Source organism: Erythrolamprus reginae, chromosome 8 (assembly GCF_031021105.1).
Source record: "Erythrolamprus reginae isolate rEryReg1 chromosome 8, rEryReg1.hap1, whole genome shotgun sequence".
NCBI lineage: Eukaryota > Metazoa > Chordata > Lepidosauria > Squamata > Dipsadidae > Erythrolamprus > Erythrolamprus reginae.
In genome coordinates, this window is record NC_091957.1 from 22,511,950 (window position 1) to 22,534,790 (window position 22,841).

The 22,841-nt window shown below is 42.8% G+C and overlaps 1 protein-coding gene across 3 annotated transcripts in view; it reads left to right on the forward strand.

Annotated features, from left to right (window-relative positions):
* The first annotated feature begins 1,322 nt into the window (after positions 1 to 1,322).
* LOC139171249 (carbonic anhydrase 6-like) overlaps positions 1,323 to 22,841 on the forward strand; it is a 37,072-nt gene continuing 15,553 nt past the window's right edge. Inside the window, exons 1-4 of one of the 3 annotated variants that reach the window (XM_070759259.1) lie at positions 1,323 to 1,807; positions 8,217 to 8,407; positions 12,139 to 12,315; positions 21,037 to 21,185. In XM_070759259.1, the coding sequence (XP_070615360.1) occupies positions 8,326 to 8,407; positions 12,139 to 12,315; positions 21,037 to 21,185 (408 nt within the window). In that variant the 5' untranslated portion in view covers positions 1,323 to 1,807; positions 8,217 to 8,325. Of the gene's footprint in view, positions 1,808 to 7,968; positions 8,408 to 12,138; positions 12,316 to 21,036; positions 21,186 to 22,841 lie in introns of those variants that run through there. The other 2 variants (XM_070759260.1, XM_070759258.1) reach the window with 2 other exon arrangements.

Below are 22,841 nucleotides of genomic sequence, written 5' to 3' on the forward strand. Positions count from 1 at the left end.
GCTGCAACTTCAAAACGACACGTGTCATTGGGACTGATAAGGTTTGGAAATCTATGGGTTGCAGTCCACACTATAAACCAACCTGTGGTTTAGCTTGATCTATAAGGCCAGCTCCTTGTGGCTAAATCCAAACCACACTTCAGCCAAACCTCATCTTATCGGGGCGAGAATTAAGTTTGCAAATGCCACTAGATTTACTCATACAGCCCAACAGGATACGCAAGCAAAGATCCAACCTATTTTCCAGAGCACCAGGAGGCAAGACAAGAAATAACGGATGGAAATTAATCAAGGAGAGAAGCAACCTAGAATTAAAGAGAAATTTCTTGACAGTGGGAATTATTAATGAGTGGTTTGCCTCCAGAAGTTGTGATCGCTCCATCTCTGGAGGGTTTTAAGAAGAAATTGAACAACTATTTGGTATAGCGTCTCCCGCTTGAGTATGGAGTTGGACTAGAATAGAATAGAATTCTTTATTGGCCAAGTCTGATTGGACACACAAGGAATTTGCCTTTGGTGCAGATGCTCTCAGTGTACATAAAAGAAAAGATACATTTGTCAAGAATCATGAGGTGCAATACTTAATGATTGTCATAGGGGTCAAATAAGCAATGAAGAAACAATATTAATAAAAAGGATACAAGTTACAAGTTACAGTCATACAGTCATAAGTGGGAGGAAATGGGTGATAGAAAATGATGAGGAAAAACTAGTAGTAATAGTAGTGCAGACTTAGAAAATAGTTTTGACAGTGTTGAGGGAATTATTTGTTTAGCAGAGTGATGGCGTTCGGGGGGAAAACTGTCCTTATATCTAGTTGTCTTGGTGTGCAGTGCTCTGTAGCAACGTTTTGAGGGTAGGAGTTGAAACAGTTTATGTCGTAGTAATAGTAGTGCAGACTTAGTTAATAGTTTTGACAGTGTTGAGGGAATTATTTGTTTAGCAGAGTGATGGCGTTCGGGGGGAAAACTGTCCTTATATCTAGTTGTCTTGGTGTGCAGTGCTCTGTAGCAACGTTTTGAGGGTAGGAGTTGAAACAGTTTATGTCCAGGATGCGAGGAGTCGTAAATATTTTCACAGCCCTCTTTTTGACTCATGCAGTCTACAGTTCCTCAATGGAAGGCAGATTGGCAGCAATTTCCTTTTCTGCAATTCCAATTATCCTCTGAAGTCTGTGTCGGTCTTGTTGGGTTGCAGCACCAAACCAGACAGTTATAGAGGTGCAGATGACAGACTCATTGATTCCTCTGCAGAACTGGATCAGCAGCTCCTTGGGCACTTTGAGGTTTCTGAGCTAAAAGAACATTCTTTGTTGTGCTTTTTTGATGACGTTTTTGATGTTAGGTGATCATTTTAAGTCCTGAGATATGATAGAACCTAGAAATTTGAAGGTCTCTACTATTGATACTGGGTCAACCTAATTTGAGCATCACTGGGAACCTAATAGCTGGGGAATTCTGGGAATCGAAGTCCACACATCTTAAAGTTGCCATGATTGAGGAAGGAAGGTTTAAGGCCTTAGCATCCATCCCTTATGATGTCACAAAGATAGAGAATATTGGTAGCCATCATGGGCAAAACTCCACAGCTGGTTCCGTTCTGATGGCTCTTAGTCCACACTCTCCACCTCAATCCAGACCCACTCAATTAATTCCTTTAATTTTTTTTTCTAACATTGATTGATTCCCATCACGCAAATTCTCCTCCTCGTGTTTATTTGGAGCAAAATGTCCACAAAGAGCTAAAAAAAAACCTGCCAAGTTTTGCCATTCCACCGGAACAATCGGAGGAGGATCGGGACTGGTGAGTAAGTATCTCTTGCATTTTAAGTGTGTACACATCATAATTAAAAGACCATTTGTCTCGTGGTGGAAGTGTGTCCTTTGCTGGGTCATCAAAATACCTTCCAAATTGGTTTGTTTTCTCACCGCAATTTACATTTGGGAGAAGAAAACAACACAAAATTGGCTTGTGTTGCTTTCTTCTCCCAAATGTGAATTTTGGTGGGAGTGGAAGTCTATATTTGTTGAATTTACACGAGTCCAACCGTGGGGCTTTTTCTATTGTGAAAAAGACCCTACATGCAGGCCCCAACCGTCCTTGAGCCCCTCTTTGGGCGGTGAGGTTACCAAGCCATGAATCTTGGTTTATCACTCACAACAGTGCCATTCACACCATACCTTAAGGCCAGATCTCGCAAATTGTTGCTTGCTGCGTCATGCCTCTCTTTCTGCCCAAATCAATGAATTTTTTTTAAAAATCTCACTGGCAAAGCTGGCCGTTTCATTCTCCTCTCTTGAAACCAAATGATAGCTTTGGCCCCTAATACAATCATTGTCTATAATTCATCATCGTTGAGGCTGCGATAGAACATTTTTTTTTACTCTCGCCTCCTCCACCGCCTCTCCCTTCCCATCTGTGCAGCTAAAAATGATCTTTAGAACAACAGAAAAAAAATGTCTGGTTGGTATTTGCCTCCATAATATTCAAATGAAAACTGCATTATCTTTGACCAGGGCAACAGGGCCAGAAACAACACGCGACCCATTGGAAATTTTAATAATAACAAAAACTAAAGGGGTTCTTATGCAACAAGGCTGTTTCCAGAAGATATGATGATTATTCCTTTGCATTCCTGACTCTGCCGGTTGTATCGCTGAAAAGACTGGGTTTTTATTTTTTTCATTTGGCGAACGGGGTGCTTTCAAAATGCAGAATTTTTAAAAGATGGGGTTCGGATCAGTGCGATTTGCACCGCAGCAAGGAATCGGATGTCCCCGTTGAGAAAGCAGGTTTTAAATTGGAAATAAACAAGGATAGTTTGGAGGGTTTGGTTTTCTGGGATATTTCCCCCGGGGTTTGAACTTTGAAAAATCCTGCAGATTATTAAGAGGCTGTTAAGACTCCCTCCACACACACCAGTAAATTGAACAAAATATACTGCTCAAAGAAATAAAGGGAAAACTCAAAGAACACATCCTAGATCTGAATGAATGAAATATTCTCATTGAATACTTTGTTCTGTACAAAGTTGCATGTGCACAACAGCTTGTGAAACTGATTGTCAGTCAGTGTTGCTTCCTAAATGGGCAGTTTGATTTCACAGAGGTTTGATTTACTTGGGGTTATATTGTGTTGTTTAAGTGTTCACTTTATTTTTTTGAGCAGTGTTTTTAAAAATGTATAATTTGAGCTTCAGGGAAGAAAGTTTTGTTTGATAAGACTCAATTTCTACTCGGGTCCAAAGGATAGGAAATCCTTACAACTATTTGTTTAGTGAGTGGCCGGTCGAAGTTAGAACGTCACTGGTCGTAAGTTAAGGACCCCGTGTACTTTGGTCCTGAGTAGATTGGCCAAGATGGTCATCTTGCAAAAACTAACCTGGTTTTCTTTTCTGCTGAAAATATCGGCCCAGCCCTGAACTTTAGCCTTTTACCCAATGTAGACAGGCAATCAAATTAGACTTATCGGCCCATTTCAGATTGTATTCCAAGCGATAGGACTGGACTTTAAACCCTGTGGAAACAAGGCTGAGCTATTCAAGATTTGCAGGATCCAATCTGGGTCCGTCCCTGGGAACCACAAATTTCTTCCAAGCTTTTTGGATTCATTCTGTAGCCCGACTTCTCTGTCTCCAATGACGCTTGAACTAGGCTGTTCTTTTCTATGCCTGGTATTGAGATGGCTCTTTGTTGTACAAGTGGGTTCTGTTCCAGCGCTGAGCCCCGACAAGAATTAGATGCACACGGCCCGATTAACTAATGTAAGTTTTACTATGTATAAAAGCTGAGTGTTATGAAGTTGAGTGTTTTCTCAAAGAAGTTATATGCTAGCAAAACTTCACCGCTTTCATTATAAAGTCTTAGCAGCTGGCCAGAATCCCAGAAATAGTTAAATACAGCAACTAATTACTAGATTGTAGGAGATTTTCCTATTGTCGACTTACAGGATTTGGCTGGAAACCTGGAGTTCATCAAGAAAGCCAAGAATGTAGTCTTTTTAAAACACAAGCCGAAAATACAGAAACGGAAACTAGTTTCTAAGATGAACGACATTGTTCTAGAGTGATGCAGAGTCTTAAGTAATTTGAGCATGTGGCCCAGTGGTCAGCAGTGCTGCTCAAGAGTAAACCTCCTGAGTAACCATTCATGCCTCTTAGAGGCCCTGCAAGTCGTAGCATCAAGAAGAGTCTCCTCCTCTTTTCCTGAGTCACTCATCTCAGGAGGTGCAGAAGGCCCTGGTTGCTCTTCGGTCTCTGACACCATGTCTTCTTTGTTGATAGCTGGCTATTAAGTTATTGATTGTTGTTTCCTTGGCTGCTAAGCACCTGGTAAGCAGGTGATAACTCAGCACTCCTGCTAATTGACAAGGGATCCATGGAAAACCTGGATTCTTTCTCTGGCTGTTTTTGTCCCTACTCGGCCAACAATACTTTCTTCCCCTGAGAAAGTAAAGTTGATCCAATTTTGCATCTAGAAAGCTAGCCCCCTCGAGAAATGAGGAACTCTGACGCCTTTTCCTCAGGGCGAAGCCTCCAAAATTTTAGCAAGAGATTCTCCACCTGGTTGCCAGGTGGGCGCAGATATGTTGGGCATGGCCTAGTCAGCCTCTGGCAGGCAGGAGTTGTCGCTCCTAGTGCACGACACATGCAGCTTTGTGTCTCCGGTGTGTGCGCATGCACATCTGAGTGAGATTTTGCTTCTAGACATGCGTAGGGAGCAAATTTTTGTGATGGGACGCACATATGTGTGATATTTTGGCGATTTTTAAAATTCCATATGAACGCAGAAGCAAAAAATTGCTGAAATCTCTCACACATGTGCATCCCCTCCCAAGATTTTGCTTCCTGCGCATGCGCAGAAGCAAAATCTTGCTCAGCCGCACATACACGTGCAGGAGACACAAAGCTGCATGCGCAGCTCAATTTTCGCTACCGTTGTGACCGTCCCCTGTCCTAATGTTTCTCTCTTGCTAGTAAACATTGTTATACCTTTGTATACTACCGATAGCAACCCACTACTGCTCTCCGGGCTCTGGAGGGTTTCCTTGAGCCTGCGGGAGGGCGGAAACAGCCTCCTCAGGCTCTGGAGGCTGGAAACGGGCCTTGAACATCCAGTAGGCCTGTTTTTTGTCCTCCCGCAACCTCCATGCAAGCCCTGTATCCAAAACAGGCCGCACAGAGACTCCTGGGAGGGTAGGGGTGGGACGGGATGCGCAGAGCCAGCCTGGAGTGGGAATTGGGGGTTCTCCGAAAGACACAGAATCTTAGAGGTTCTCCTGAACCCACCTTGCTTTTCCTGGAAGGGAAAGGGCCCCGTTGCATAACTGCCAGCCAAGAGGGGATTATGGCCTCCCGTAGCATCTGGAGGCAGGCTGGGCTGTCAGCTGTCACAACGTCGTCTCCTTTGCCTGCTCATCAGGTTTGCAAGACAGGGCTTTAAGGAGGCCTTCCCCAAAAGCTCATAAAACGCCAGCGGCAACGTGGGGTTTTTTTCCAGCTTTTTTGTTTGGCTTGTTCTGCAAAGCGGCAGAATGTACAGAGATCAAACCCAGGGCCCAGAAGGCATTTCATAATCCCGCCAAAGCCAGTTGGGTAAATAGTCCTTGAAAATTGCTGACTGGGACATGCCAGCGATTCAGATTCCAGCTCCCAGACTTCCCCAAACGGAGAACATCGAGGCTCCCAAATTACATCAGGAGAGTTTAAACTGGTATCTCTCAACATTGGAAACTTTTAAGAGGTCTAGATCTCAACTCCCACGATTCCCTTAATAAAACCTTTTGGTTTTTTTTTTCAACTTAACATAGAAAAAGGACAAAAAGAAAGAGGAAGGAAGAAAAAAGAGGAAAATAGAATAGAATACAATACAAATAGAATAGGATAGGATAGAATAGAATAGTTTATTGGCCAGGTATGATTGGACACATAAGAAATTTGCCTTTGGTGCAGATGCTCTCAGTGTACATAAAAGAAAAGATACATTTGTCAAGAATCATGAGGTACAACACTTAATTGTCACAGGGGTCAAATAAGCAATGAAGAAACAATCAATATTAATAAAAATCTTAAGGAAACAAGCAACAAGTTAAAGTTATACAGTCATAAGTGGGAGGAAATGGGTGATAGGAATGATGAGAAAAATCTAGTAGTAATAGTAGTGAAGAATTAGTAAATAGTTTGACAGTGTTGAAGGAATTATTTGTTTAGCAGAGTGATGGCATTCAGGGGAAAAACTGTTCTTGTGGCTAGTTGTCTTGGTGTGCAGGGCTGTGTAGTGACGTTTTGAGGGTAGGAGTTGAAACAGTTTATGTCCCGGATGCGAGAGGTCAGTACCTCATGATTCTTGACAAATCTATATTTTCTTTTATGTACACAAAGAGCAAATTCCTTCTGTGTCTAATCACACTTGGCCAATAAAGAATTCTTCTATTCTACTACAGTGGTACTTCTACCTAAGAACGCCACTACTGCCTGGGATAAACATATATCCATTGTAAGATAAAATACAGGAAATAATATAAGGGCAGAGTACATGGGCCATGAGGTATTTTTCTGCCGTCAACCTTCTATGTTTCTATGTGCTTGACCTTTTGTTTACCAACAGAGTTTACATTGGGCCTATGGGGGGGGTGGGTGAGTGAGTTATGACTGTTTTCCCACGCTTAGAACCCCGTGGTCACCTGACCCAAATCCAGACGCTTGGCAACCAATTCACATTTCCAACTGTCGCAACGCCCCACAATTCCCTTGTGCACTCTTCTGACGAGCAAAATACAGCTGCGCGAGCGGTCATGGGCCTTCCTAGGAAAGCCCATGTTTCTCCAACACTCCACGGTCTGCATTGGTTGCCGATTGGTTTCTGGACAGAATTCAAAGTGTTGGTTATGACCTATAAAGCCCTTCATGGCATCGGGCCAGATTACTTACGAGACCACCTTCTGCCGCACAGATCCCAGTGTCCGGTTAGGTCCCACAGAGTCGGCCTTATCCAGGTCCCGTCAACTACACAATGTCGCTTGGCGGGGCCTACGGGAAGAGCCTTCTCTGTGGGGGCCCTGGCCCTCTCTAATCAGCTCCGCCCTGGAGATTCGCACCGCCCCCACCCTCTTCACCTTCCGCAGGAGTCTTAAGACTCATTAAGCCGCCAGGCTTGGGGTGAGTAGATCTTAGGCCCCCTAGCCGATGAATGTTATGTATGGTTGTGGTTTGAACAAGTATGATAGATTTTTAATATAATCAGGCATTTGTAGACCTGTTTATGTAGTTTTAATTAATTGGATTTAGGTTATTGTATTACACTGGTTTTTAAATATGTTGTAAGCCGCTACGAGTCCTCGGAGAGGAGTGGCATATAAATCCAATAAATGAATGGGTGGGTGGATGGATGGATGGATGGGTAGATGGATGGATGGATGGATGAATAAATAAATTCGATAGGGAAATCTCAATTCAACTTCCCAACCGTCTTGTCTTAACGACGGTGGCAAGAAAAGTGATTAAAAGAGAGAGCCGAGGTGGCGCAGCAGGTAGAGCGCAGTACTGCAGGCCACTAAAGCTGACTGTAGATCTGCAGGTCAGCGGTTCAAATCTCATCACCGGCTCAAGGTTGACTCAGCCTTCCATCCTTCTGAGGACCCGGATTGTGGGGGCAATAGGCTGGCTCTGTTAAAAAAAAGTGCTATTGCTAACATGTCCTGAGTCTAAGGAGAAGGGTGGCATTAAAAAAAAATTGAATAAATAAATAAATAAAAGGGGGTGCCTGAGCACCATCTCGCTTAGTGATGGAAATCGGTGGCTCAGTTGTAGGTTACCTGTAATTTATTCCCTCCCCCCCAAAAAAAATCTATGTATGTTTCACACACCTTTTGTTATTATTGCTAAGTTCTTCCCACGGGACTTTAAGAAAGCCTCGGCAAACATTTGCTTTCCTCTTGGCATAAGGCACTGACTTTAAAGCACATAAAACATTCATGCTTTTTGCAGGATGCTAATTAACCTGGCCAATCGCAGGAGCCAGAGGCAGTGGTCTATATTACCTACGACGGAGAAAACCCTGAACCTAAACCTCACCGCTGCCCGTCTCACCTGACAGTTCCCACCTCTGTATTGTGGTCTTTTCTGCTGGGTCTATTAGAAACTTACCTGCCTACTCACAATATAATTAACTTTCTCACCCAGCGATGGAAAATTAGAATATCTGCTCTTATTTCTGCAGGAGGAACCAAAAAAAAAGAGGCTGGATTTAAGTCAATTATTATTTACCTTTTCGGAGATCCGACAAAAACCAGCGGATCCACCTTTCGGGGGTTTGATTTCACCGAATCATGAGGACTAGCGTCTGGGTGCTCCAGCTCTGCTTTTTACACCTAAGCTCTTCTTCTGAAATCGTGGACTGGACGTATCATGGTAAGGAGGTGGGGGGGAAAGAAGGGAGAAACAATTTTAGGGTCTATTTTAGGGTTGCAGATTGTGTAGCATGGTTAAATATCGGTTTCCCCAACTGGAACTGCAATCCTAGTTACTATGTAGAGAACCTGTTTGGTCTCATGGTCAGGAGACTGGAGGCTAAAATATATGAAGAATGATTGCAGGAACTGGGCATGGCTAGTTTAATGAAAAGAAGGACCAAGGCAGACATGATAGCAGTCTTCCAATATCTCAGGGGCTGCCACAAAGAAGGAGTCAGGCTATTCTCCAAAGCCCTTGAGGGTAGAACAAGAAGCAATGGGTGGAAACTAAACAAGGAGAGAAGAAACTTAAAACTAAGGAGAAATTTCCTGACAGTTAGAACAATTAACCAGTTGAACAGCTTCCCTCCAGAAGTCGTGAATGCCCCAACACTGGAAATTTTTAAGAAGATGTTGGATAACCATTTGTCTGAAGTGGTGCAGGGTTTCCTGCCTAAGCAGGGGGTTGGACTAGAAGACCTCCAAGGTCCCTTCCAACTCTGTTATTCTATTCCTATTCTATTCTATTCTACTTTTATTCTACTTTTATTCTACTTCTATTCTATTCTGTTCTATTCTATTCTATTTTACTTCTATTCTACTTCTATTTTCCATTCTATTTTCTATTCTACTTCTATTCTATTCTCCCAGCTAGAAAACCAGAGACCACGAGTTCAAATCCTTGCCTTAGCCACGAAAAACCACCTGAGTGACTTTGGGCCAGTCCCCCCGCCTCTCTCTGTGTCTCCCCAACCCACCTTACAAGGTTGTTACTGTGAGGAAACAACACAACATTCCCTCACCATAACAAAAATTAAAATAGGAAAATAGGAGGGAAAAGCGTGGATATATGTTTGCTGCCTTGAATTATTTGTAAAGATAAAGACAGGATAAACTAATTTGTATCCTGACTATTATTGTAATAATATTCCAATCATTATATAATGATAATAATATTCCAATCATTCGGAATTATGAGCAGTCATAATTTAAAAATAGCTCATTGAATAACACTTTGGAAGAACCTAGGGACTTTATTTATTTTTATTTTATTTATTTATTTTATTTGTCAACCATGTATAGCAGTGTTTCCCAACCTTGGCCACTTGAAGATATCTGGACTTCAACTCCCAGAATTCCCCAGCCAGCGAATGCTGGCTGGGGAATTCTGGGAGTTGAAGTCCAAATATCTTCAAGTGGCCAAGGTTGGGAAACACTGATGTACAGAATAGTAGTTGTTTATATAAACATAACATAGAAAGTAATGAGAAAAAAAAGACAATAGGACAGGGACGGTAGGCACAATGGTGCGCTTATGCACGCCCCTTACAGACCTCTTAGAAAAGGGGAGAGGTCAACTGAAGATAATCTTAAGGTTGAAGATTTTGGGATTGGGGAGAGAAACAACAGAGATGAGTAGTGAATTCCAGGCCTTGATCACTCTATTGCTGATTTTGCTGATTAGTTTTTGACATTGCTGATTATTGCCACTTGGCATTGTGGCACCTGCATCCCTTTCAAACCAGATAAGTTCCTTACACACACACACACACATTAAACCTCCCTTATCGTCTGTCAACGTCTCAGGGTCCTTAGGATTAATTTTGGAATCCTCTTTGGGCCTAAATTCTTGGCAGGTCTCCCAAGGTGGAGATGTTATTCCGAACAAAAGGAGATGAACAAAAAAAATATATTTTTGGATAGAAATTCCCAATCGAGCGGAAACTCAAAAAGGACAAGCTTGTGCCAACCGCTTTCATCTTTTGTCTTCCTGTCTCTCCCGATCCTGTCAAATTAAAAATAATAATAATAATAAAAAGGAAGTTTTGCAACGTTGCTCCTTCTTTTAGAGGGAGAAACAGAAGGAAAATATGATAAATCTTGTGCCGTGGTTGATGCCAAAGGTTGATGTCTAGTTTGGGACATTAACATGGAAGGAGGTTAAATCTGCTTTTAATTTTTTATTATTATCATTATTTTAAAAAGGTCCAAAGGAGAAACTCTTTCAATAAAACCCCCTCTTCCTTGCAGATACTCCTTGGAGATATTTTATTCCCGTAACCTTCCTACTAAGCTGGTGCCCTCATAATAAGGATGGATCGATACCTCTTACTCCTAATAGCAAAGAAGCTACCCTAGATAGCCAAGATAGATTTTTGGATTGATCGCAAACCGAGCTGAGAGCTTGGAGAGTGAGTCCAAGGGAGCACTTAAGAGTCTGCAGGATTATTTCAAGGCTAAAAAAAGCAGTTTATTAAAGCCAAGAAGGAGACTTTGATAATCTGTCAATCCTCCTTCTCTCTTTAGTATACAGGGAATCCCTAAAAATTATGTCCAAATTTCTTCCCTAAAATCAAAGATGATGAGGGGACTGAAGGCTAAAACATATGAAGAACGGTTGCAGGAACTGGGCATGGACCAGGGGAGACATGATAGCAGTGTCCAATATCTCAGTGGTTGTCACAAAGAAGAGGGAGTCAAGCTATTCTCCAGAACACCTGAAGGTAGAAAAAGAAGCAGTAGGTGGAAACTAAACAAGGAGAGAAGTTACTTAGAACCAAGGAGAAATTTCCTGACAGTTGGACCAATTAATCCGTGGAACTGCCTGTCTCCAGAAGTTGTGAATACTCCAACACTGGATGTTTTTAAGAAGATGTTGGACAACCATTTATCTGAAATAGTGTAGGGTTTCCTGCCTAAGCAGGGGGTTGGACTAGAAGACCTCCAGGGTCCCTTCCAACTCTTCTTCTTCTTCCTCCTCCTATTATTATTATTATTATTATTATTATTATTATTATTATTATTATTATTATATTACTATTACTATTACTATTACTATTATTATTATATTTATTTATTTATTTTATTAATTAGATTTGTATGCCACCCCTCTCCGAGGACTCAGGGCAGCTCACAGCATATAATATAACAATGCAACACAGCAGGCAAAGCTAATTAAATTTAAAATTACAGTCTAAAAGTCCAATATTCAAAAAATAATCATACCGATTCAATCATACATATTATTATTATTATTATTATTATTATTATTATTATTATTATTAAAAATATTCTTAAAGATCCATCTCATCTTTAGCTCTCTTTTTTTTTTTGGAACTATTACCATCTGGTAGCCGGTACAGGATAATAAAAAGAAGGACAAATAGGCTGAAAAGCAGCTTCTATCCCAGGGCAGTAACTATATTAAATTCTATTGTATAATGCAGAGGTAGGCAAAGTTGGCTCTTCGATAACATGTGGACTTCAACTCCCAGAATTCCTGAGCTAGCATGATTGGTTCTGGAATTCTTGGGAGTTGAAGTCCACAAGTCATAGACGAGCCAACTTTGCCTACCCCTGATATAATGCAACATGAATGCAATGTCAGGGGTTTACAATTCAATTGTATATATAGAACGTGAAGGGTGTATATCTGTGTTTTATTTTTATAGTTATGATGTACGCCGAAGACGGCATTTAATTTCGTTGTGTGAGGTGCAACGACAGTAAATTAAACTGAAACTCAACTTTCATGCCACCCTCCTCTCCATTTAAATCACCCGCTTCTTTCTACTAACTAACCTGCCTCCCAGGCAATCTGGAAGTTGTAAAGCTTGCTTTGTAGGTCTTTGGCTTCCGTGGTATGCTTTATCTGACGGCGTTTTTCTCTTCCCTCCGGCCCAACCCAAGGGGATCATAGCGAAGATGAATGGGGAACGTACTACGAACACTGCCTGGGGAAAATGCAGTCCCCCATCAATATACAGAGGTCGAGTGTCAGATTTAATCCAGATTTGAAACCGCTGCAGCTCCAGGGTTATGGCTACCGCCGTGACGCATTCAAGATGACCAACAATGGCCATTCAGGTGAATATAATTGGCAAAACTGAACAGGTCCAAAGACGGACTACAAAAATGGTGGAAAGGTCTTAAGCATAAAACTGATCAGGAAAGACCATGAACTCCATCTGTAGGACAGAAGGGAAAATTGGACATGATCGAAACATTTAAATATGTTAAAGGGTTAAATAAAGTTCAGGAGGGAAGTGTTTTTAATAGGAAAGTGAACACGAGAACAAGGGGGCACAATTTGAGGTTAGTTGGGGGAAAGATCAGAAGCAACGTGAAAAAAATATTATTTGACTGAAAGAGGAGTAGATGCTTGGAACAAACTTCCAGCAAACGTGGGTGGTAAATCCACAATAATTGAATTTAAACATGCCTGGGATAAAGATATCTCCATCCTAAGATAAAATACAGGAAATAGTATAAGGGCAGACTAGATGGACCAGGAGGTCTTTTTGTGCCATCGGTCTTCTATGTTTCTATGTAAAAATCCAAGACTTCGGATCCAGAAATCTGGCATTTAAAGAGCTTGCAAGAAAGGGTGGTTTTTCTAGCTTAAAAAATAAATAAATACTCTTGAGTCAGGGGTCAGATCTGCTTACCTTTCCTACTGATTCGCATTGTGACGGAGGTTTTGCGCGTGGCCAGCAAAGGACTGCTGAATTCGGGGCTAACGGTGCACGGTCTGAGGCCGGCGCCGGCGCATCCAGCAGGCACACACATGCCCATCAGCGCGATATTTGGCTTCTGTGCACGCGAGACCCCTCCCCGGGCTCCAAAGGCTTTCCTGGAGCTGAAAAGGTAAAAACGCCTTCCCCATCCCCCTGGAGGCTCTTTGGAAGCTAAAAACGCCCTCCCAGAGCCTTATGCCAGCCAAAAATCAGCTGGCCGGCACTCACATGCACATTGGAGCTGAGCTAGGACAACGGCTCGTGTGCCGGCAGATATGGCTCGATGTTCCACCTGTGGTACCCATGCCATAGGTTCGCCATCCCTGGTATAAGGTCTCCTGCCTGAGCAAGATGGGGGTCAGACTAGAAGACCTCTAAGGTCCCATCTAACTTATTGTGAAAATCTCCCTCTGTTATCCAGGGGATTCATTTTTTACTGAAATCAGTTTAAAAAGCAGAATAACCTCTTTCCCTAAACCTTAAAATAGGCCCTAAGATCACTTACCTACCAACCTTAAAAAAATAATAATAATAATTTGAAAGCTTGCTGCACCGTTCTGCAGCGGCCAGCCACAAGGTTTGTTTCCATTATTTAAAATGCGCCTTCCAATCTTGCAATTGCCTGAGCTTGCAAGAATCAGAAGCCGAAAGGCAGCAATCAGAGGCAATAAAACCTGAATAAATAACAGCCTGGTGGTCAATGAAGCCTCCAAGGCCACCCGCAATATTACATAGACTGAGCTCCCCAACGCCTGTGGTTTCAGTCCAGCTAGACGAGAGGGTATCGGAGTTGGCGCCCAGTGTGTCTTTGGATTGGGGGGGGGGAAGGAAGCAGTGGTGGGTTGTTGCCGGTTCGAGCTGATTCGCCCCTACCGGTTGCAGAGATTTGCACCCATCCGCCGAATCGGCAGCAGTAGCCGGCTCCCCACACCCCTGAACTGGTTTTCCAGCCGCCAAAGAACCCTTCAGCATTACCAGTGGGTCTTCTGACGCCATCGCGGGCGCGCACGCCCGTTGGTGCAAGATTTGGTTTCTGCGCATGCGCAACAGGTGAAAGATTGTGTGAGGATGCGGGCGAGTGAGATTTCGCTGATATTTTTGCTTTCGTGCACGCACGGAAGCAAACAATCGGCGAAAAATTGCTGAAATCTCACCCCCACGAGCGTCTTCACATGAGAATTTGCTTCTTGCGCATACGCAAAAGCCAAATTTTGTGTGGCGGCGTGTGCATGTGTGTGTCAGGGAAGAATTTCCTACTGGGACGGGTCACCTGACCACACCGGTGGCTGTCCATCACTTATGGAGAGCAAGAGTGGGTTCCTCCCAGTTCAGACCAGATCACCCAACTGTTAGTGGCCACTGGTGATTTGAAGATGCGTCATGGATCCAGTTTCTGTCTGTACGGGTTCTGGCACGCCACCATCTTTTTTCTGGAATTTTCGGCATTGTTACATAGAAACATAGAAGATTGACAGCAGAAAAAGCCCTCCTGGTCCATCTAGTCTGCCCTTATACTATTTTCTGTATTTTATCTTAGAATGGAGATATGTTTATCCCAGGCATGTTTAAATTCAGTTACTGTGGATTGACAAACCACGTCTGTTGGAAGTTTGTTCCAAGCATCTACTACTCTTTCAGTCAAATAATATTTTCTCACGTTGCTTCTGATCTTTCCCCCAACTCACCTCAGATTGTGCCCCCTTGTTCTTGTGTTCACTTTCCTATTAAAAACACTTCCCTCCTGAACCTTATTTAACCCTTTAATATATTTAAATGTTTCGATCGTGTCCCCCTTTTTCCTTCTGTTCTCCAGACTTGTTTTTCTTCTTCTTCTGTTTGGATGACTTCTCCTCGTCCTCTGCTTTGGAAAAAGCCCTTGCCACCTGCCCCCCAGGTGAATACCGACCTTTATTCCATTGTCCAAAGCACAGCAGAGCGGTTCCTCATAATGAGATCCTGCTGTATAGAACGCTGGCAAGACCCTATTTGAAATACGGTGCCCAGTTCTGGAGACCTCCCCTACAAAAAGATGTTCATAAAATTGAATGGGTCCAAAGACGGGCTACAAAAATGGTGGAAGCATAAAACTTATCAAGAAAGGCTTCGTGAACTCAATCTGTATAGTCTGGAGGACAGAAGGGAAAGGGGGGACACGAGCGAAACATTTACATAGGTTAAAGGGTTAAATAAGGTTCAGGAGGGAAGTGTTGTTAATAGGAAAGTGAACACGAGAACAAGGGAGCACAATCTGAGGTTAGTTGGGGGAAAGATCAGAAGCAATGTGAGAAAATATTATTTGACTGAAAGAATAGTAGATGCTTGGAACAAACTTCCAGCAGACGTGGTTGGTCAACCCACAGGAACTGAATGTAAACATGCCTGGGATAAACATAGATCCATCCTAAGATAAAATACCAGTTGGAAATAGTATAAGGGCAGACTAGATGGACCAGGAGGTCTTTTTCCACCGTCAGTCTTCTATGTTTCTTTGCAAACTGGTGGGCGAAGGTAAGTGGAACCCACACCTGGCGCAGAGGCTTCTGCGCATGTGCAGAGGGTCATTTCATAAACACGTTTCTATCGTGATGCGAAACCGGTAGAGAAGGTATATGGAAGCCACCCCTTGGGGAGAAGAGGATGAAATTTCTTCCCAGCAGCCAATAAGGGCCCACAGAGTTGGCCTTCTCCAGGTCCTATCTGCCAAACATTGCCGGTTGGTGGGACCGCAAGGAAGGGCCTTCTCCGTGGCGGCCCCTGTCACTTTGGAACCGAATGCCTCCGGTGATCCTCACTATCCCTATTCTACCGGCCTTCCGGAAAGCTGTTAAAACCTGGCTTTTCCAACTGGTCTGGGACCATGAATGACTGAGTGGATGTATGGTTTTAAGGGCTATTATTATGTTTTGTTATTTATTTTTACTATTTATATTGTACATTTTCATATTTGTAGGTAGATAGGTAGGTAGGTAGATTAGATAGTTAGTTAGTTAGTTAGTTAGATAGATAGATAGATAGATAGATAGATAGATAGATAGATAGATAGATAGATAGATAGATAGATAGATAGATAGATAGATGATAGACATGATAGATAAATAGGTAGATGGATGGATGGATGGATGGATGGATGAATGGATGGATGGATGGACGGACAGACAGACAGACAGATGATAGGTAGGTGGGTAGGTAGATAGAGAGTTAGGGAGGAGGGAGAGAGAAAGACATAGGGAGGAAGGAAGAGAGAGAGAAAGAGAGAGCAAAAAGAGAGGAAGGAAGGAAGATAGAAAGAAGGACAAAGAGAGAGATAAAGAAAGAGGAAAGAAGGAAGAGAGAGAAACATACATACATACATACATACATACATACATACATACATACATACATACATACATACATACATACATACAATTTCCAGATTAGGGTCATGCAGAGAACCCTAATTTTTAAACCTCCCCGCAGGAAGGTTTCCAGGTTTATCAGACGCCCGTTAAAAGAAAATCAGCAGAAAGGTTATTTGCGACCAAAGTTGTTCCGTTCGTTGGCTTTTTTGTTTTTTGTTTTAATTTGCACGCGGCCCCGGTCGTGATCCATTCTCATTTCTCCTCCCGTCATCATTTTCTTTATGCCCTTCTAACATTCTGTTTGGCTAATTTTCTGCTGATTTCCTCAATCCACCGGTGGGCACGCCAGAAACAACAGAGGACCAGGCAGTTTGCACAAATGCACGAGGCATTAAAAAAGAGAGAGAGAGAGAAGGAAAAAAATAACAACAAAAGCCCAGATCTGACATTACGGATGAATGGCGATATTGCTAGAATTTGGGACAATCACAGCGCCCAGCCGACCCGTATTTTTAACTTGCTGATATAGTACTCTAAAACCCAGGAATGCTTTAATTTCAAAAGCAGACTAGAAAAGGAGAGGGTTCAGTGGGCCTTTGGTGCTCAAACAAAAAATAAAGGGAACACTTAAACAACACAATATAACTCGAAGTAAATCAAAACTTCTGTGAAATCAAACTGTCCACTTAGGAAGCAACACTGATGGACAATCAATTTCACAGGCTGTTGTGCACATTCAACATTGTACAGAAAAAAGTATTCAATGAGGATATTTCATTCATTCAGATCTAGGATGGGTTCTTTGAGTGTTCCCTTTATTTTTTTGAGCAGTATATAACTGGACCTTTCGCTGAGAGAAAGGATAAGGCACCACTAAGAAATCTGAGCGCTGCGGGTTCAAACCTAAAGTGAATTTTGCAGTAATAAACTGCGATCCCACCGAATGGAAAAATTCAGGAATTACCAGGGAATATTTATTTATTTATTTATTTATTTATTTATTTATTTATTTTGTCCAATACACAATGGTTATAGAGGATATACTCATAGTAAAATATATCAGAGAAAGAATAGAAGAGAAGACATAGGAATAAAATATATCAATGAAAGAATAGGGAAGGGATATAGGAATAGAAGAAGAGATATAGGAGATATAGGAGAGACAATAGGACAGGGGACGGAAGGCACGCTAGTGCACTTATGCACGCCCCTTACTGACCTCTCAGGAACCTGGAACCGTGGATAGTCTAGGGGTAAAATGTTGGGGGTTAGGGGATGACACCTCGGAGTCTGGTAATGAGTTCCATGCTTCGACAACTCGATTACTAAAGTAGTATTTTTTACAGTCAAGTTTAGAGTGGTTAATATTAAGTTTGAATCTGTTGTGTGCTCTTGTGTTGTTGTGGTTGAAGTTGAAGCAGTCATTGACAGGCAGGACGTTGCAGCATATGATCTTGTGGCCAATACTTAGATCATGTTTAAGGCATCGTAGTTCTAAGCTTTCTAAACCAAGGATTGTAAGTCTAGTTTCGTAGGGCATTCTGTTTCGAGTGGAGGAGTGAAGGGCTCTTCTGGTGAAGAATCTTTGGACATTTTCGAGGGTGTTGATGTCCGAGATGCGGTATGGATTCCAGACAGATGAGCTGTATTCGAGGATGGGTCTGGCGAAAGTTTAAGTGGTATCTTGGTTTATCTTCTTCAATAAAATAATCTTATTGAAACCCGTGCATCCCCTTCAAAGCATGGGATTAAATTTTCCAATACCTTGAGTAGTAACTGCGGTTTAAGTGGTATCTCGGTTTACCTTCTTTGATAAAATAATCTTATTAAAACGCTTGCATCCTATTGGAAGCACAGGATTAAATCTTCCAATTCCTCTGGCAGTAACTGCATGAAGGAGCCCTAGGAGACAATCACATAAATATGAGCCAGCAGTGTGCGACAGCAGCCCAAAAGCCAACATGGTTCTAGGCTGAATTAACAGAGGGAGAAGAATCAAGATCACACAGTGTTAATACCACTTTATAAGGCCTTGGTAGGGCCACACTTGGAATACTGCATCTGGTTTTGGTTGCCACGGTGCAAAAAGGATGTTGAGACTCTAGAAAAAGTGCAGAGAAGAGCAACAAAGAGGATTAGGGGACTGGAGGCTAAAACATTATGAAGAAAGGTTGCAGGAACTGGGTATGTCTAGTTTAATGAAAAGAAGGACCAGGGGAGACAGGATAGCAGCCTTCCAATATCTCAGGGGTTGCCAAAAAGAAGAGAATGTCAAACTATTCTCCAAAGCCCCTGAGGTAGGACAAAGAAGCAATGGGTGGAAACTAATCAAGGAGAGAAGCAACTTGGAACTAAGGAGGAATTTCCTGACAGTCAGAACGGTTAAATCAGTGGAACTGCCTGCCTCCAGAAGTTGTGAATGCTCCAACATTGGAAGTTTTTAAGAAGATGTTGGACAACCCATCTGTCTGAAGTACTGTAGGGTTTCCTGCCCAAGCAGGGGGTTGGGCTAGAAGACCTCCAAGGTCCCCCTTCCAACTCTGTTGTTGTTGTTATTATTGTTATTGTTGTTGTTGTTGTTATTATTATTATTATTATTATTATTATTATTATTATGATAGCCCTTGATGTACAACTATTTGTTTAACGGCACGGAAAAAAATGGCTTACGGTTTTGTGTATTTCAACCCTTGCAGCCTCTCTGTGTCTGTCACATGATCAAAATTTGTGGGGTTGGTAACCGGCATGTATCTATTTATTTATTTATTATTTATTATTAATTGGATTTGTATGCCGCCCCTCTCCGTCAATGTTCCTTCACTCAAATACAAACCAAGCATACTAATCATTCAGTGGCCAGAGGCTGGGGTCTAATGAAAGGCGAGGAGGGGGGGGCAGTACGAATCTCTGAGGGGAGTTGGTTCCAGAGGACTGGGCCCCCCACAGAGAAGGCTCTTCCCCTAGGCCCCGCCAAGCGACATTGTCTAGTTGACAGGACCTGGAGAAGGCCGACTCTGTGGGACCTAACCGGTAGCTGGGACTCATACAGCAGAAGACGGTCCCGTAAGTAATCTGGTCCAATGCCATGTAGGGCTTTGTAGGTCATGAACTATCTATGATAGTTGCACTATCCCAGGTTCTTACAACATCATTTGCAACCTTTCCAGCTGGGAAGCAGAGTCTATGAGAGAAGGTCAGATTTGCTTAACGACCCCACGATGCGCTTAACAACTGTTTCCAAAAATGGTCGTAACACGAGTCACTTTAACAACTGCCTTGCTTAGCAACAGGTGCCGGGCTCCATTGTGGTCGTAATTTAAGAACTAGGAATTCCACCACTGTCTGGACCTCCATACCATTTTTTCAACCTTGGGTTTTTTTCTACCGACCTTTTCGCACAAGAGAAAGTTTGGCCCCAATGAGAATTACTATTTTAGCTGTGTGTGTGTGTGTGTGTGTTTTATCTTCCTCCCACTCTGCAAAAACTTGATAAAGCCGCTGAACTAACAGCCCCAATTTAACCCCAGGCTCTGCTGTAATTATACAACTATTTGGATAATTGCAGCTTCAGTAAGCAGGTTTGGTTTTCTGTGTATGTGTGTTTTGTGTTTGTGTGCGCGCGTGTGTGTGGTCTGAGAGTCACAACCTACAAAGGAAAACTTGCTTTTTGTGCCTCAACTTCTTCGAGAGCCAATCTTGTTCAGAAAATATTGAAAGCCTTTTGGGGGGGGGGGGGTTTCCAGATGTTAAAAAAAAAAGGATGTCTACGGAAGTGTTTCTAATAGGAAAGTGAACACAAGAACAAGAGGGCACAATCTGAGGTGAGTTGGGGGAAAGATCAGAAGCAACGTGAGAAAATATTATTTGACTGAAAGAGGAGTAGATGCTTGGAACAAACTTCCAGCAGACGTGGTTGGTCAATCCACAGTAACTGAATTTATTTTATTTTATTTAGATTTAGATTTAGATTTATTGGATTTATATGCCGCCCCTCTCCGCAAACTCGGGGCGGCTCACAACAATAATAAAAAACAGTACATAATAACAAATCCAATGCCCACCAATCTAATTACAGTTTAAAATTAATAAATTCATAAAAACAATCCCAATGTATATAAAAACAGACACACAGTCAATCAATCAATGGCAAAACAACATGGGCAAGGGGGGAGATGTTTAGTTCCCCCATGCCTGACGGCAGAGGTGGGTCTTAAGGAGTTTACGAAAGGCAGGGAGGGTGGGGGCAATCCTAATCTCAGGGGGGAGCTGGTTCCAGAGGGTCAGGGCCCCCACAGAGAAGGCTCTTCCCCTGGGTCCCGCCAGACGGCATTGTTTGGTTGACGGGACCCGGAGAAGGCCGACTGTGAGACCTAACCGGTCGCTGGGATTTATTTATTATTTAGATTTGTATGCCCCCCCTCTCCGCAGATGAATTTAAACATGCCTGGGGTAAACTTATATCCATCCTAAGATAAAATTCCATAAATAGTATCAGGGCAGACTAGATGCACCAGGAGGTCTTTTTCTGCCGTCAATCTTCTATGTTTCTAAGTAAAACTCTATTAACTTGGTTTCTGCAGGGTCTTTAAACTCAAATTTCTGGCTTAATTCATAAGTCTCTTTTTTTCAGCGCTACTGTAACTTTGGAAACGGTCACTAAATGAACCGTTATAAGTTGAGGACTACCTGCGTGGGTCTGATTCTCTCCTTTCCGTGCACCCTTTTTCCAGTGGTCATACACCTTCCTTCGTCCATGAAGATCATAAAAGGTCTTCCCGGGAAATTCACAGCTCTCCAACTTCACCTTCACTGGGGCGGCACGGAGAAAGAGAACAGTGGATCTGAACACACGATCGACGGGTTGCGTTACATGGCCGAGGTATGTAACCCTGTTCCCACCTGGGGAAGAAGAGGATGATCAAAACAGGAGGGAGGGAACATCATCATCTTAACTCAAACACAGTGGTGCCTCTACTTACGAACTTAATTTGTTCTGTGACCAGGTTCTTAAGTAGAAACGTTTGTAAGAAGAAGCAATTTTTCCCATAGAAATGAATGTAAAAGCAAATAATGTGTGTGATTGGGGAAACGACAGGGAAGGTGGAGGCCCTGTTTCCTCCCAGGAGATTCCTAGAGAGGCCCCACGGAGGCTTCTCTCTGCCTTTCCGGCACTGTTTCCTCCCAGGAGATTCCTAGAGAGGCCCCACAGAGGCTTCTCCCTGCCTTTTCCAGCCGTTTCCTCCCAGGAGATTCCTAGAGAGGCCCCACGGAGGCTTCTCCCTGCCTTTTCCGGTTACAGTTTTGGAGGCTTGGGTTTGTAAGTGCAAAATGGTTTTTAAGAAGAGGCAAAAAAAAATCTTGAACACCCAGTTCTTATCTAGAAAAGTTCGTAAGTAGAGGCATTCGTAGGTAGAGGTAGCACTTTAAATGGTCACTAAATGAGCTGTTGTAAGCCAAACTACAAGGACCTGCATTACAGGTGGTCCTTGACTTACAATCAGTGTTCCCTCTAATTTTTTGGGGGGTGAGCGGAAAAGTATAGTGTCTGAGTGGCAGTCCCTTCGGGACTGGGCGGCACAGAAATAATAAACAAACAAACAAACAAACAAACAAAAAACCCACCCTGTTTTGCCTCAGAGAATTTCAAAATAAAATACTGTACTTTGTGTCTATAACAGTGAGCTCATAATAGGGCAACTCTATCAATATCAAAATGCCACTTAAATAGTTGAGCTAGTTTCAAACTAAATTTTGATTTTCTTTCTCTCTTCCTTACTCCCATTCTTTTTCTTTTCCTTCCTCTCTTTTTTCTATCTGTTTCTCTCTCTTCCTCTCTCTCTCCTTCCCTCTCACTCTTTCCCTCTCAGCTTCTGGGCAGGTTTGGAAAACTCTGAGTTGATGATGATTTTTAAGTGAGCGATTGCTCACTGCTCAGCTTAGAGGGAACTATGCTTACAATTATCTGTTTAGCTACCGTTCAAAGTTTACAATGGCACTAAAACGTGACCTTCACTGGTCCTTACGCTTATGACCATCCCTCCCAATACCACTTGTTCAAAATTCATTGGCAATACAGCATGTACAGTATTTACATCCCCAGAATCAGGTGATCGCCAGTCTGAGTTCTGACCATCCCAGCCGGCTTCCAACAAGCAAATTCAACGGTAGAAGCCAGGTTCACCTAACAACTAAGCCGTGGTTTTAAAAAGGTGGTGAAATCAGGCCGGACTCGCTTAAAAAACCTCCTCTGCTTAGTAACGGAAATCCCGCTCCCATTTGCAAGCGAGGACTGCTTGTTGTTGAAGAACTAGAACAGTGATGGTGAACTTTTTTCTCCTCGGGTGCCAAAAGAATGTGTGCACGTGTTATCACGCATGCGCGAGTGCCCACTCCCAAAATTCAATGCCCGGGGAGGGTGAAAACAGCTCCCCCCCCGAGGCCCTCTGGAGGCCGGAAACGGCATGTTTCCCAACTTCTGGTGGGCCTAGTAGGCTCATGTATCACCCTCCCCAGGCTCCAAAGGCTTCACTGGAGA